We start from the raw sequence: 16,413 nt of genomic DNA on the forward strand, positions 1-16,413 counted from the left end.
CAAATATACATATAAAATTTGCTCAAAACTATATTTATCATGGTGAGCATCTCATAAAATATATAATTATGAATTACTGTGTTGTATACCTGAAATTAATATAACATTGTATGTCAATTATACTTCAATTAATTTTTTTTTTTCAATCTGCCCAAATCCTTGGCTGAATGTTGATCTTTGCATGCATGAGAAAGATCCCAGGTACCTCATAAAAAGGCAACAAGCGGGATCCCTGGGTGGCGCAGCGGTTTGGCGCCTGCCTTTGGCCCAGGGCGCGATCCTGGAGACCCGGGATCGAATCCCACGTCGGGCTCCCGGTGCATGGAGCCTGCTTCTCCCTCTGCCTGTGTCTCTGCCTCTCTCTCTCTCTCTGTGACTATCATAAATAAATGAAAGTTAAAAAAAAAAAAAAAAAAAAAAAAATAAAAAATAAAAAAAAATAAAAAAAAATAAAAAGGCAACAAGCAAACCTGTAATTTCAGACCAGAGATTTTAGTTACTACATACCACATGGGAGAAGAAGTTGAAAATTGAGTCTAGCCAAGATAACTGTCAGCAAAAACAAAATATCATTCTTCAGAGCAATCTAACGGAATCCAGAATTTCTAAAATGTACCATTCATAATGTTAGCAATCAACAAAAAGCCTTAGATATGCAAAGAATCAGGAAAATGTGACCTATACACAAAAAATAAAGGCAGTCAGTAGAAATCAACCCTGAGATGATACAGATGTTGCAACCAACAGAAAAGAACTTTATTTTATTTTTAAAAAATATTTTTTTATTTACTCATGAGAGATACAGAGAGAAAGGCAGAGACATAGGCAGAGGGAGAAGCAGGCTCCCCACGGGAAGCCTGATGCAGGACTCACTCCCAGGACCCTGGGATCATGACCTGAGTCAAAGGCAGATGCTCAATCACTGAGCCACCCAGGTGCCCCCAGAAAAGAAGCAGATATCCCAAATATATTTGAGGACTTAAAAGACAATATATGCAAAATGAATATACAGATAGGGAACATCAGCAGAGACATAAATTCTATAGCTAGAAAATATAAAATTCACTAGATTGGCTTAGGAGATGACAGAAAAGTCAATGAACTTGAGGAGAGATCAATAAAAAATACATTAATCTGAACAACAGAGAGAAAAAAAATTGGGGATAAAAAATAAGTAAAGTCTCCAGGATCTGTAGGACAATATCAAGTGTAGCACATACATAACTTCAGTTACAAAAGGATACAAGAGAGAATGGAAAATAAAAAATTAATAAATGGTGGCCCCAAACTTCTTGAATTTGTTGAAAGATGTCAATTTAAATATTGAAGAAACACAAGCAACGTAGTAACATTATACTCAAACTCCTGCCATTTGAAAATCAACTTAGGGCAGCCCCGGTGGCTCAGCGGTTTAGCGCCACCTTTGGCCGGGGGCATGATCCTAGAGACCTGGGATGGAGTCCCATGTCAGGCTCCCTGCGTGGAGCCTGCTTCTCCCTCTGCCTGTCTGTGTGTGTGTGTGTGTGTGTGTGTGTGTGTCTCATGAATAAACAAACAAAATCTTTAAAAAAATAAACTTAAAGATCCAAGAGTCTTAGTGACCTTCAGATTAAATACAAAGAAACCTATACCTAGACACATTACAGTCAAACTCCTGAAATCTAAATATAAACTTTTGAAGGCAGTCAAAGAATATATTTTTTAAAAACTCATTATTTAAAAAAAATCACAGAAAATCAGAAATAGGGACATGTGTGAAAAAACCTTCAGATAACATCAAACCCAATAGTAAAGCATTAAATTGTTTTCCTCTCAAGCCGAGAGAAAGGCAAGGACGTCTTTCTTCACCAGTTCTACTCAAAAAAATTGTGAAAGCATCAAAATACTGATGGGAAAAATTAAAGAAAACTTAAGTGAAGATCTATACCATATTAATGGACTGGAAGACTTATTATTAAGATGTCCGTTGTCACTAGTTGGTTTATAAATTCATACAATTTCTATCAAAAGTTGTCAAAGCCATTGCTTAAGTAAAAGAAGCTGATTCTAGAATTTACTGAAAATTAAAATGAATGATGCTACCCAAAATGATGTTGAAAAAGAACAAGTTGGAGGAGTTTACACCACTTGACTTTAGGACTTACTCTAGAGCTATGATAATTAAGCAGTGTGATGTTGGCAGTAGAGTACATTAGTGTGTTAGTTAAACAGAGTAGAGAGTCCAAAAAATTACCTACACACACACACACACATATATATATATAGTCAGTTAATTTTTACCAAATTGGAAAGTTAACTCGATGGAGAAAGGAAAGCTTTTTTAAGCAGTTGCTACAGGAACAAAAGGAAAGCTTTTTTTAACCAATTGCTACAGGACTGGCTATCTCTATGGAAAAACAATGAACCTTGATCACTATCTCGGTCCATACACAAAAACTAATTCAAAATGGGTCATAGTCCTAAATCTAGAATCTTGGAATAGACAAGGATTTCTGGACCACAAAATAAAACAATAGATTGAACTTCCTCGAAATAAAAAATTTTGCTCATCGAGAGACACCACTAAGAAAACAAACAAGACACAGACTGAGGAAAAATATTACAAAACACATATCTGACCAAAGGTTTATATCCAGGATACATGAAGAATGTCTACAATTCAAAAATTAAAAGACAAAAAAAAATTTTTTTCTTACGTGGCAAAAATTTGAATGGGCAATTCACAACAGAAGATACACAGAAAAATTATAAACGTATGAAAAAGTACCCAACAACTTTAGCCATCAAGAAAATGCAAATTAAATCCACAATAAGATACCACTTCACAGATACCAGAAAAGCAAATATCAAAAAGACAGATGCTGCTTAGAATTTAGAATAAATGGAACATCCATACATTTCTGTTAGTATAAAATGTTGTAACCAATTAGAAGGAAGAACTGTTTGGATGTTTCATATAAAGTCACCTGTATCTGCTCTTTGACTCATTTAATCTATCTTTTTTTTTTTTACAGATTTTATTTTCTTAACTGATCCCTACACCTAATATGGAGCTTGAGCTCATAAACCACAGATCAAGTTGTATGTTCTACCAACTGATCCAGCCAGGCACCTTTCAGTTAGTCCATTCTTATGTATTTACCAGAGAAAATGAAAATATATGTTCACAAAAATACCCAAAAATATTTGTAGTTGCCTATTAAAAGATGCTCAACATCACTAATCATCAGAGAAGTGCAAATCAAAACCACAGTGAAATATCATGTCAAACCCATTAGAGTGGCTACTATAAAATTTTTTTTAAAAAAACAAACCCAGGCAGCCCGGGTGGCTCAGCGGTTTAGTGCCGCCCAGGGCGTGATCCTGGAGACCCAGGATTGAGTCCCACGTCGGCCTCCCTGCATGGAGCCTGCTTCTCCCTCTGCCTGTGTTTCTGCCTCTCTCTGTGTGTCTCTCATGAATAAATAAATAAAATCGTTAAAAAAAACCCAAACCCTAAAATAATAAGCGCTAGCAAAAATATGGAGAAATTAGAAGCCTTGGGTACTGTTGATAGGATTGTGATGAAATGGGACGACCACTATGGAAAATTTTATGAGATTCCTCAAAAAATAAAAAATAGAGCTACCATATGATTCACTAATCCCACTTCAAGGTATAAACCCAAAGAATTGAAAACAGTCTCAGGTATTTGCACACCCATATTCATAGCAGCACTATTCACAATGGCCAAGAAGGTGAAGCAACCAAAATCTCCATCAGGAAATGAGCAAGGGGCACCTGGGTGGCTCAGTGGTTGAGCGTCTGCCTTTGTCTCAGGTTGTGATCCCAGGGTCCAGGGATCAAGTCCTACATCCGGCTCCCTGCGGGGAGGCTGTTTCTCCCTCTGCCTACATCTGTCTCTAGAAAGTAGAATGGTGTTAGCAGGAATTGGGGGGAGGTGGAAAAGAGAGTTGTAGCTTAATGGGTAGAGTTTCAGATTTGCAAGATAAAAAATGTCTGGAGATCTGTTTACAACAATGTGAATATACTTCACATAACTGAACTGTGTATTTAAAAATAGGTAAGGAGTGCACTTGTGATGAGCACTGAGTATTATATGTAACTGATGAATCACTAAATTCTACACCTAAAATTAAAGTTGATTTTTTGTAAAAAACAAAAAAAGTTGATTTTTTGTAAAAAAAAAAGAGGTAACATGCTAATTTTGTGTTTTTTCACCATTAAAAAAGATTATACTTTCCTTATTCATTACACCAAAAACCTAGAGACTAGCCAAATGTTCAGCACCAGGAGAAAATAATTGTGATATATTTATAAAATGAAATACTACTTAGCAATTAAAAAAATGAAATATTATTATATTCAAAAACATGAATTAATCTTAAAAAGTATGATGTTGAGAAAGAAAAGCCAGGCACATAAGAATACATATTGTAATATTCTATTTATATGAAATCTAAGAACAAAAAAAAATACCATTTTATGATGATAGAAATCAGAACAGTGGTTTCCTCTGGGCTAGGGACAATGACAGAGAAGGGAAACAGGGAGCTTTCTAGGATGATGAACATATTCTATATTTTGTTTTGGGGAGTGGTTACACAGATGTATACAATTGTCAAAATTCACTGACTAGAACATCTAATTAAATCTGAATTTAAAAAATTTATTTTAAAAACACAATGATACTACATGAAATAAACCAGTCACAGAAAGACAAAGGCTGTGTGATTCCACTCTCATATGCAATAGCTAAAGTAGTCAAATTCACAGAAACAAAACAGAATGGTGGTCACAAGGAGCTGGAAGGGGCTGGGTAGGGTAGTTGTTTAATGATATAGAATTTAAGTTTTGCAATCTGAAAGAGTTGTGACAATCTTTTGCAGAATAATGTAAATATTCTTGACACCACTGAATTATATACTCAGGAACGCTAAATTTTGTTATGTCTTTATCATCATTAAAAATAAAAATTTAAGGGACGCCTGGGTGGTTCACTTGGTGAAGTGTCTGACTTTTGATTTCAGTTCAGGTCATGATCTCAGGGTCAGGAGATCCAGTCCTGCATTGGCCTTCTGCACTGGATGTGGAGCCTGCTTGGGATTCTCTCTCTCCCTCTGCCTCTCAACTCCCACCCCCCCTGGTGCACTCTGCTCTCTCTCATTCTCTCCCAAAAAAATTTAAACAAAAAATGAAAAATTAAAAAAAAACAATGAGGGGGTGCCTGGCTGGTTCCATTGGTAGAGCATGCAACTCTTGATCTCAGGGTCATGAGTTCAAGCCCTACCTTAAGGATAGAGTTTACTTATTTTACTTAATTAAAAAAATTTTTAAACCAATGAGATACCCCTGTAAACTCATTAGAATGGCTAAAACTATAAAGAATATTGTTGATGATGTAAAGCAAAGGCAGCTCTCATAACTTGCATGTAGGAAATTAAAATGGGAAAAGATTTGATAGTGTCTTGTAAACTTAAATGTACACTATACATCAACATAGAAATTCAACTCCTAGGTGTTTAACCAAGAGAAATTAAAATATGTATCAGTAAAAAAGACTTGTAAAAAAAAGAGAGAGAGAGACTTGTAAAAAGCATATTCCTAGCAGCTTTATTCACAATAGACAAAACTGGAATCAGTTCAAATGCCCATCAACAGGAAAAGACATAATTAAATTGTGCTATATTCATATGATTGAATAATACTCGTCAATGAAAAGAACAAGCCATAGAAGTGATACCACTTCTATGAGGTTATAGAAGAAGCAAAATTAATGTAAGGCAAGAAAAACCCTGGAATAGTGGTTCCCTCTTTTGGGGAGTGGGCACAAATTTACTGAAGAACACAAAGGACCTTTTCCTGCTGATGAACATTTGACTAGTCTCTAGGTTTTTCTGGAGAGAAAGAAATGTTTCTTATCCAGGATCAGCAATCTTCTGTAAAGGTACATATAATAAATATTTTATTCTTTGCAGATCATATATTGTTTCTATTGCATAATCTTTATTTTCCTTTTTTTGTTGTTTTTTACAACAACTTAAAAATGCAAAAAAACATTTTTAGCTCCCAGACTATGAAAAACAGACCATGGCCAGATTTGGTCCAGGGGCCATGGATTGCTGATCCCTATTTCATATCATGATAATGGTCTAGACTATCTGGGTGTATCCCTTTATCAAAATTACATATCTATAATATGGGCATTTCAGTGTATATAATTGTACATCAAAAATAGAGAACTGCAAAACAATAACAACAGCAATAATAACCAAGTTAGAGATGAAATAATAATGGTAGAATGTTGATAACTTTTTTGAAGCTGGGTGACGGGCAAATGGAGTTTGGTTATATTATTCTGTTTCTTTTCTATGTGTTTGCTACTTTCCATAATAAAAAGTTTTTGAAAAGGAAAGAAAGACTTCCAGGATGTAGCTAAAGCAGTACTTAAGGGAATTTTTTAGCTTTAAGTGACTATAAAAGAAAATAAAGGGTAGCCCGGATGGCTCAGCAGTTTAGCGCCGCCTTCAGCCCAGGGTGTGGTCCTGGAGACCCGAGATCGAGTCCCGCGTCAGGCTCCCTGCATGGAATGGAGCCTGCGTCTCCCTCTGCCTGTGTCTGTGCCTCTCTCTCTCTCTGTGTCTCTCATGAATAAATAAACAAAATCTAAAAAAAGAAGGAAAAAGAAAATAAGGAAGGCTTCCAGTTCAAAAAATTAGAAAAAGAACAATGAATTAAAAACACAGAAAGTAGGGTGCCTGCGTGACTCAATCAGTTAAGCATCTGCCTTCAGCTCAGGTCAAGATCCCAGGGTCCTGGGATTGAGCCCCTTTTCTGGCACCCAGCTTATCAGAGCATCTGCATGTTCCTCTCCCTCTGAGCTGGTGCTCTCACTCACTCTCTCTGTCTCTCTCAAATGAATAAAAAAATCTTTAAAAGAAAACACAGAAAGGAGAATGAAGGAAATAATAAGAATATAAATCAATGAAATAGAAAGCAGACGTACACTTGAGGAAAATCAACAAAGCCAGAAGTTGATCTTTGGAAAAGATTTTAAAAATCGGTAGTCCTCTAGCAAAATTGATCAAGAAAGAGAAAACACAAATTATCAATATCAAGAATGCAAAGGGGGCATCACTATAAATCCTAAAGCTACTTAGAATATTGCATGAGCATATTAGATACTTCTTTGTGCCAGTAACTTTCACAGAATATATGAAATGGCCAATTTTCTTTTAAGCTATAACTTACCAAAAGTGGTACAAAAGGAAATAGAATGTTTGAATAGTCTACTATCTATTCCAGAAATTGAACCTGTAATTTAAAATCTCCACACAAAGAAAAGAGCAATATGAATCTCTTTAAAGAGAGTTAAGTAGAAAACTGACAAGATCAGGATTCTATTTTGAAAAGACCACTTTGCAAAGTGGAGAAGAGATGTGAGAATGATAAAAGTATATGTGGATAGAGTAGTTAAAAGATAATTACCAGTGGTTGCCAGGGATTAGGGAGAGGGAGGTATGAATAAGCGGAGCAGGGGATTTTTAGGGCATTGAAACTATTCTGCATGTTGCTATTATGGCAGATACATGTCATTATACATTTGTCAAAACCCATAGAACAGACAACACCAATGGTGAGCCCTAATGTAAACTGTGAACTTTGGGTGATAATGATATATCAATGTATGTCCAGCAGTTATGACAAATGTACCACTCTGGTTTGGGGTGGTGATAGTGGGGGAGTCCATGCATGTAGCTTGGGCAGTAGGCATATGGGAACTCTGTACCTCCAGTTCAATTTTGTTGTGAACCTAAAATAGTTTTTTAAAAATTACTTCTCTTGAAAAAAAAAAAAAAAGACAATTGCAATAGCTCTGGTGGAAGTTGATAGTGGCTTGGAGAAGGATGGTAATAGTCAAAATAGAAGAAAAGAAGAACATTGGAGGTTGAAGGAGAAGGGAGAATCTTTGAAGTATGAGTTGAAGAGAGTAAACTAACCAATAAAGTATAATGGACTTAATGAACAGTGATAAGGGACATTTTAAGATGAGAAACATGAATTTATAGTGAAAACAATATACCTTGTTGCATGACTTTCTGCTACAATACTTGGCTATTTGAGAGCAGGCACAAAGTGAAGAGTTAGAATCATCCAGAATTTGGATTTTGTAGATATGTTTGACCATAAAGGCAGAAATGAGAATGTGTTCAAACGATAGATTATGGAATCTAAGATGGGCACAAGAGAAGACAAAAGAAGGATTTATGGTTTGGAAGAAAGTAGAGGTCAGTAGACAGGAAGACCTGATGTAAAGTACACACAAGGTAAAAGAAAAGGAGGATACACTTCAAAGACTATGATGCCTGAATCTCTGATTTTGGAGGTAAAGCATTTTCAGTAGCAATTATAGATGATGACAAAACCCAAGGTACAATGATAGCAGTGGATGGCCAAGTGGAATGGAAGAAGAAATGATTAGAGATCATATGGCAAGGAACTAAACAGCTAAGGTATTAGATGGCACTGGGAATATGCCAATTGGTTACAGATGGTAGGGAAGAACATGACCTTGGAGATACAGCCTGATTTTCCTACACACACTTTTGCAGAAATTAAGGCCCTAAAAGGATGTTGAAAGTCATCAGTCCTTTGGCCTTCTAAGTCCAGCCATTTGCCTTTCAAGAATATCCATCTCACTGTGCAGGGCTCTTTTCTACAGGTGGCTTACCAAGATCTGCTTTCCATTCTGGCTCCTGGTATCCAGTCTCAACATATTAAGATCATGAAGGCATGTAAGTGGTCAAGGCAGTGTTAGAGGCACAGTGATGGCATAGTCAGTTCCACCTCCTGCTTCATAAAAGTACTAGAAATGAATTTGGGCCTTTTGCGTGGTAAATGCTGGAAAACTCTGGCCTTCCCCCTAGAGTTGAGTTGCTATCTGCACCTGACATGGCCATATGAGTCAGTAAAGGGACACATAAAAAGATGTCATGAGAATAATGGGAGCCAGTTTTCTCACTATTAAAGAACAGAGTTACAATACGGAAAGGAGAAAGGACAAAATGAACTCTGTGGCATTCAATTATAGTTGGAAGTATTAATATGAATTCATGCTTTTAGATAGATGACATATAGATAAATGATAGATTTGAATAAAATAAAAGTCCATACATGCACACAGGTATAAATATATAAACAAATAAATAAATGGTGGAGAAGGTAAGGCTCTTTCTTACAACACAATACCAATCAATAAACATAGAACGCTGGAGTTAGAAAATCAATGGATGCTAAAATTAATGAGCAAAAGTTTGATGAGAAACAATGTATTTACACAGACTTAAAGTATCTGTTTACAGATTATGTATTAATTACAGTGGGGGAAAATAAATTTATTATTAAAAAAATAAAAAAATAATAATTACAGTGGGGGAAAGACAGTAACTCAATACTGGAGAAATTTAGTAGATTTTGAAACCATCTAAACTAAGCAATCAAAATTAACATCAGCAATAATGGGACAATTGATATTGTGTGCCTCCTGATAAAAAGCACTGAGAAGAACACCATATCACTTCTGTAGTATTCTAGCTAAAGATGCAAACCTTAAATCTAACCATGAGGAACATGGGATAAACCCAAATTGAGGGACCATCTACCAAGTAACTGACCTGAATTCTTAAAAAAAAATCCAGGTGAAGAAAAAACAAAGAAAGGCTAAGAAACTGTTCCAGATTAAAGGCAATAAGGAGCCATGACAACTAACCATAATGTGTGAGCCTAGATTGAAAACTGACCTGGGGAATATTAGCTATCATGTGTTTTGACCATTGATAAAATATGGACAATAGAGAGGTACCTGGGTGGCCCAGTTGGTTAGCATCTGCCTTTGGTTTGGGTCATGATCCCAGCATCCCAGGATTGAGCCCTATATTGAGCTCCTTGCTCAGCAGGGAGCCTGCTTCTCCCTCTTCCTCTGCCCCTCCCCGTGCTCATGCACACTCTCTCTGTCTCAAACAAATAATCTTTTTTAAAATATGGACAATAGTTATATTATTTATTAATGTTCAATTTTCTAATTTTGATCATTATACCATAATTATATAAAAGAATGCCTTTTTAAGGAAATACACACTGATGTATTTTAGAGGTAAAAGTAGAGGATGTCTACATCTTACTCTCAAATGGTTCAGAAAAAATAATATACATAAGCTTATAAATAGAGAATGAAAAGAAATTAAGCAAAATGTGAACAATTGCTTAAGCTAGGTAGGGTATACAAGAATTCCTTGAATTTTTCTTGCAGCTTTTCTGTTAGTTTGAGATCACATCAAAATCAAAAATTCCCCCAAAATCACAAACACATTTTACCTTGGGTCAATACCTATCATCTTACTTCCATACTTGCAGTCAATCAGCTCTCCCAAGTTTGGCCCTGCTTGGCTCCAGACTTTGAAGTTAGCTTCTGTTTAGCATCCTGGATCATCAAACCAGTGTGGAATTGCCTATTCTAGCTCTGACATTGCCCCCCCTTCTGGATTCATCTCTCATTATTTTACCATCAGGGACACATCTTGTCCACCATGAGCCACATCTCTTCCATTTCACCATTTCCTTTGTTTTCTCACTTGTACAGTGCTCGGGATGTAGCAGGTGTCTGATTCATACTTATTGGATTGACTTGAACTTGCCTGCTTCAGAGATGTGAAGAAATCTATTATTACTTTCTAAAACTCCCACTCATGAGTCTAAAGGAACTGGAGACAGGCTCTGTGAATCTTTTATGGACTCAAAACTCAAGGAGGAGCCAAAATTTTAAGTGGTTTGGGAGGAATCATTGTCATCCCTGCCTTATCTACACACTGCTTCCTTAAATGAACCATCCAAGGACTCTAAACATAACTGGTAAGACTGGGGAAATCACCGTTTTTCTTATGCAAGTGGTAATTACAAGATGACTTTTCCAGGCCTGACAACTGGAGAATTTGAAAGATTATGGGATATATACTTAATAATAAGCATAATAGCTACCATTTTGCAAAGAAGCTATATGTCAGGAAATGTGCAGGATGCTTGATGTGTATTATCTCTTTTTTTAAGATTTTATTTATTCATTTATTCATGAAAGACACAGAGAGAGAGAGAGAGAGGCAGAGACACAGGCAGAGGGAGAAGCAGGCTCCGTGCAGGGAGCCTGATGTGGGACTCGATCCCGAGACTCCAGGACCACGCCCTGGGCCAAAGGCAGGCACTAAACCGCTGAGCCATCCAGGGATCCCCCTGTATTATCTCTTTTAATCCTCATACTAACCCTGGGGAATAGACATTAACGTACTTCCTTTACAAATAAGGAAAATAAGGCTCAGGGAGTTTAGGTGACTTGTCCAAGTTAAAATACCTCTTAAGTGGGGAGAGCTGGAAATTGAATTCTTCATGTCTCTTTGACTTCAGAACCCATACTTTTGCCATAGCAACACATGATTCACATCAGGCCAGTGGCAACCCTGCAGTTTCCCTGCACTGATTCGTTAAGGGGTCTTCCTAACAGCTGATGTTAGTTACTTTGGAGAAAGGAGTGGTTTTAGTGGGAATGTACATAAACAAGCATTTCTCATACCATTTCAAACATATCACTTGCACTCGATTTGATGTACTTAATGTCTCCAAAACCTCCAGAGGGGAACTTTTTCAGCCACACCCAATCACCCTAGAAAGAAAAGGCAGAGAGGAGTGATGAGACTTAGTTGCCAACAGCTTTAGAGAAATGTCCCTTCCATATGAAGGGTATAATCACACCATCAACTCAAACAGGCTTTGTTCCTCCTCCATTAGCCTCCACCATATGGACATTTTGTATTTGAGCTAAAAATGAGGTCATGCCGGGGTGCCTGGGTTGGTCAGTCAGCTAAGTGTCAGACTCTTGATTTTGCCTCAGGTCATGATCTCAGGGTAGTGAGATCCAGCCCAGCCTCTGGTTCCATGATCAGTGGGGAGTCTGCTTGAGATTCTCTCTCTCCTTCTCCCTCTGCCCCCACCCCCACTCAGTTTCACTCTCTCGCTCTCTCTTTCCAAACAAACAAACAAACAAACAAATAAATAAAATCTGAAAAATGTGGTCATGCAGAGAGTTGAAAAATTAAAATTCTAATTGACTAAGCCCAGGAAAACCATTGCAAGTATCCAGACCCCAGAAAAGGAATGATACAACTCTCCTAAATGACTCCCTTCACTAACTGCAAAAAGTGCTAGGTCATTTCACTTACTCATAGCTAAGTGGTGTAGCCTTCGGTTCCCTGTGGTTAATGATGAGGGTTGGTGGTTACAATTCTTACTGCCTTGAGGCATCCAACTTGGGAGATGTAAGGCCGGAGACATCATAGAGCAAATGTTCTCTGCATTTACCTTTCTCAATTTTTCTCTTGTGGGACAGGCCATTTGGGGGGCCTCTTATGCTTCAGTCATAAGCCAACTGGCTTCAATGTAGATTAAACATTTCTTACTTGGATGCACAAATGTACTACCATAGTAATATGAGTAATGTAGACTCTTTCAGGAGTCTATTTCTGACTTTTTAAGTACAAAGCAGCTATTTCTAAGGCTGCTGTCAAGTCAAACACAACAATTATTTTATTGTCTTCACTTTAGCACCAGCACCTGATAGATAATTTTCTTCTCCATGCATAGCCTCAAGGATTCATCAGTCATCAAGCCCTATTTAGTTTCTGTCTGACCCAAATTTTTTTAAAAAAGCAATACAAATATAGCTCCCTTTTTCTCCATGATAATAATAATGCCTCGCATTTGCACAGTGCTCTTAACTCTTCAAAGTGCTTTCACATCTATTACCTATAGCCTGGATGTTCCATTTCAGGCTGTACCAATTTGTCATCAAGTAGAGAAAATAAAGCAGAGAGCTCTGTGCAGTCAAATTCCAAAAATAAGACTCTCTTATTAACGATTATATCCAGCTGTGGCACTGCATCTGGAGACCTGCCAGAGGCAAAGGCTAATAACGGGAGCTGCGGGCATCTGAGTTACATGTCCGCACTTTGGGTTAGAGGGCATCTTCAAGCCAAGGAGCTCAAAACCCTTTAACTAGGGAATGGCTCTCAGCGGCCTTCAGCAGCTGAACAGTACTGTGCCAGCCAGGCTCAGCGCCTACAGGTAGTTCAGGATCAGTGCCTGCCTGCAGCAGAATGGTCAAGCACGAAAGGCAGCCTGCCTGGTCTCTTGCTCAGAAATTAAATTCTCTGCACCCCAGACCAGCTGTATCATGGGCACCTGGAAACTGGTTAGAACTAAGGCCAAATCTCAGGCTCCACCCTACACTTACTTAATCACAGAAGTCAAGAGGGTCAGACATGAGCTTGGAGTTTTAGCCTTCAGAGGACTTTGCCCTTTAGAGGGATCAAAGCCAAGGTTTAAGCTGCAAGAAAAAAAATTCTAACTGGGAATTCACAAAATCAACAAATGTATAGGATATACCGGTGGGCAATGAAGCCTTTCCAGCACTTTTGCAACCATATTACCCAGCCCCTGGTCATTACTAGTTGTTATGGCAACTTTGTGCTAATTAGAAAGGATGCTCAAGGAAAAATAAAGAAACAAACATGTGAGAACTTTACTTTACAGCCTGTGGCAGCCCTGCAATGTTGGGCAGCAGCCCTGGCCCGATACATTCGTGCATGTGCCACACTCTCATTTACTCATACATTCTCCAGATACCAAGGAACACATTCCTCTAGCAGCATGGATATTCTACATACCACCAAGCCCTGACTGCCAGGTGGAGCCTCTTTGTCAGGTTTGGAGTCAGGCTATAAACGTGGAAGAGAGAAGTTGAAATTGGATCTCCAAGAATATTAGGCAGGAGGAAGGAGTAACCTCAAAAAACTCCTGGGGACTAGTCAAGGTAGCATATAATCAGGTACACATATGTTTACTGGTGACTATGTGTGAGTATAGTTGAGTACACTTGTATAAATGTACATATGAGAAATAGCCCGCCCTCCTCCACCTCATTCCCAAACTAGACTGGGAGGTCAGAACCTCTTTGCCTACTCCTGCACCACTCTCATATAAATTAGTATATGTCTATAATGTGAATAGTACCCTCTTAAATATGGTGCCCTTGCGCAGTGTACAACATGAACGTCAGTACTGGCAGCCCTGACTCTGCCTCTAGCCAGTACCTGATACATTTTTTCCTGGAGTCAGCCTTATTACAGACAGGCGTTAGCCTTCTCTCTGACTTATTAACTTTTAGAAGTAGTTAAGCAGAGCTTTTTTCCAGCCAAATCACCAAATTTGAGAGCTGGAAAGGATCTTGGGTATCCCTGTTCTAATCCCTTCATATTTTGATAAAGAAACTGAAGTCTGAAGAGATTAAGCAACTTGTCCAAGGTCAGAAGGCTAGGTAGTAACAGAACCAAGGTCCTCCACTTTCCACTTTATTGCTCTTTTCTCTCATGGGCTTTCTTTGGTTTGGGGGATTTGTGTGTATTTGTTTTAAGATTTAAATAATTCTCACAAACTCTATAAGCAAATTTTTATTGAGTCTGTGTGTGTCCTATTTCCTGAATAATGAGGAAAAGGAAGGAAACAGGCAGGTTTTATCTTTACCACATATGCATTATTTGTTTTGTTTTTTCCTTTAAAAGTGAGAATAAAATACTTCATTCATCATTCACTTTTTAATTAAGAGGAAGAAACATCAAACCTATCCACTAAATTTTTAGAGGTAATTTAAAGTCTATCAGTTTTGCACTAAGGCCATAGAGGATTAACTAAGAGTCAAGAGATCTAGGTCCTGGACCTGGTTGTGCCTCAAATTCAGGGGTGGCCTTAGGGCAGCCACTTCGGTGGCCTGAGCCCCAGTTTTCTTATGGACAGAGCTGGACGATTCTGTGATGAGAGACATGGTTGGTGGAAAGGAGAGGGGGATGGAAACAGCTATGTGGGATATAGAAGAAGGTGAGAAAAAAATAAGAAAAAGCGCCTTGGGAAAGGAAGATGAATAGGGAGGAAGTATAGTGGGAAGAGAGAAAGGAGACAAGGAGGAAAACACAGGGAGAGGTTGAGAGGCAGAAAGAGTCAGAGATGAAGAGGGAGGGATAAGTTCAGTGGGTTCTCGCTGAGCGTATCAGGATTGTGTTACTGCCCACCTCACCCCTCTCCCCTAGACTGTGGCTATTAGAGTATATTGTGACATGTTCCCACTGGATCTGCTATTCCCAGTTCTCTCTCCCCAGTGTTCTGCTCTGGGGATGTATGAAATAAGGGCCAATTTTCTGGTGCGGCTCCTAAGGTGCCTCATCTCTGTGCAGAATCAAAGTGGGAATTTGTATCACTGTCGCACAATGTAATGGCACATCCTAGGGAAGCCTGTCTTTTGCTATCAGCCATCTGCTACCCCGGGCACACTAGGTAGAACTTGTAGATCTTCCAATAACAATACTTAGGAAAATCTGATTTATTTTAAACAGATGCTAGTTAATGGATCTTCTTTAAAACCCTCCCAATAGAGAACCATTTCAGAAGGCACACTGAACTTCTTTGTGTGATCTGTTGATTCAATTAACTTATGCTCTTTCCCAGAGTCCTCTTCAGCCCTAGCCAGGCAGTTTTCCAGCTTCGGCTATCTTTCTTTGCACCCTGCCATCAGCCTAATCTTGACTTCATGGTGTGGTATTATTCTCACTAACACCCTCCTTTTGTGCACATAAAGGCTCCCTTTGGCCTATACAGTTCAGAAATACTCATGATCTGACTGACTAACAGTCATTATGGGAACTAACTCAACCCTTTGCCTCCTTCCAAGATGAGGAAATATCTGATGGATTCTTAAAGGCCAGTTACATATAGATGTTTATTTTTGCCCTTCTTAATTCTACACTATAACCTCCCATCTCCACCAAATAAAACATAGCACAATTCAACACATAAATTCTTACATAGAATCAGGGAATCATAGCATATCTGAGCCAGAAGAGACCTTCAAGATCTCTTAGTCCAGCAATCTCCAGCCCTGGCTGCACACACAGGGAAACTTGAAAAGAATTCCAATGCCTGAGCCCACCCCATACCAACTGAATCAGATTTACTAGGGATGGAGGCTAGGCACAGGTATGTTTTTCGGTTTTCCATGGAGATTCTAATGAGTAGCCAAGATTAAGAATTTAGTTCAACCCCTAATTTTACAGATGAAAAACCAAGAGATCGCCTTAAGTTACTGAGATTCATTTCAGAATCTTAGAGGTGTCAGTACATTCATAAAGCTATCAGCCCACTGCATTTGACATTCAAAAGCCATGTGATTGTCTTGGTTTTGGTCTTTGAGAAAGTAGAGCTGTCAATTCCCCAAAGCCGCAAGTTTACATGTGAAGCAAATCTCCTCTTTGATTAAATTAG

At 38.2% G+C, this 16,413-nt stretch overlaps 1 protein-coding gene across 1 annotated transcript in view; it reads right to left on the reverse strand.

Moving 5' to 3' along the window:
* Nucleotides 1-16,413, reverse strand: part of GUCY2F (guanylate cyclase 2F, retinal) — a 98,720-nt gene that overhangs the window by 45,932 nt on the left and 36,375 nt on the right. The window contains exon 7 of the mRNA XM_038586579.1: nt 11,621-11,710. Coding sequence (XP_038442507.1) covers nt 11,621-11,710 — 90 coding nt within the window. The remainder of the gene's footprint in view (nt 1-11,620; nt 11,711-16,413) is intronic.

The sequence above is a fragment of the Canis lupus genome, chromosome X, assembly GCF_011100685.1.
Source record: "Canis lupus familiaris isolate Mischka breed German Shepherd chromosome X, alternate assembly UU_Cfam_GSD_1.0, whole genome shotgun sequence".
Lineage (NCBI taxonomy): Eukaryota > Metazoa > Chordata > Mammalia > Carnivora > Canidae > Canis > Canis lupus.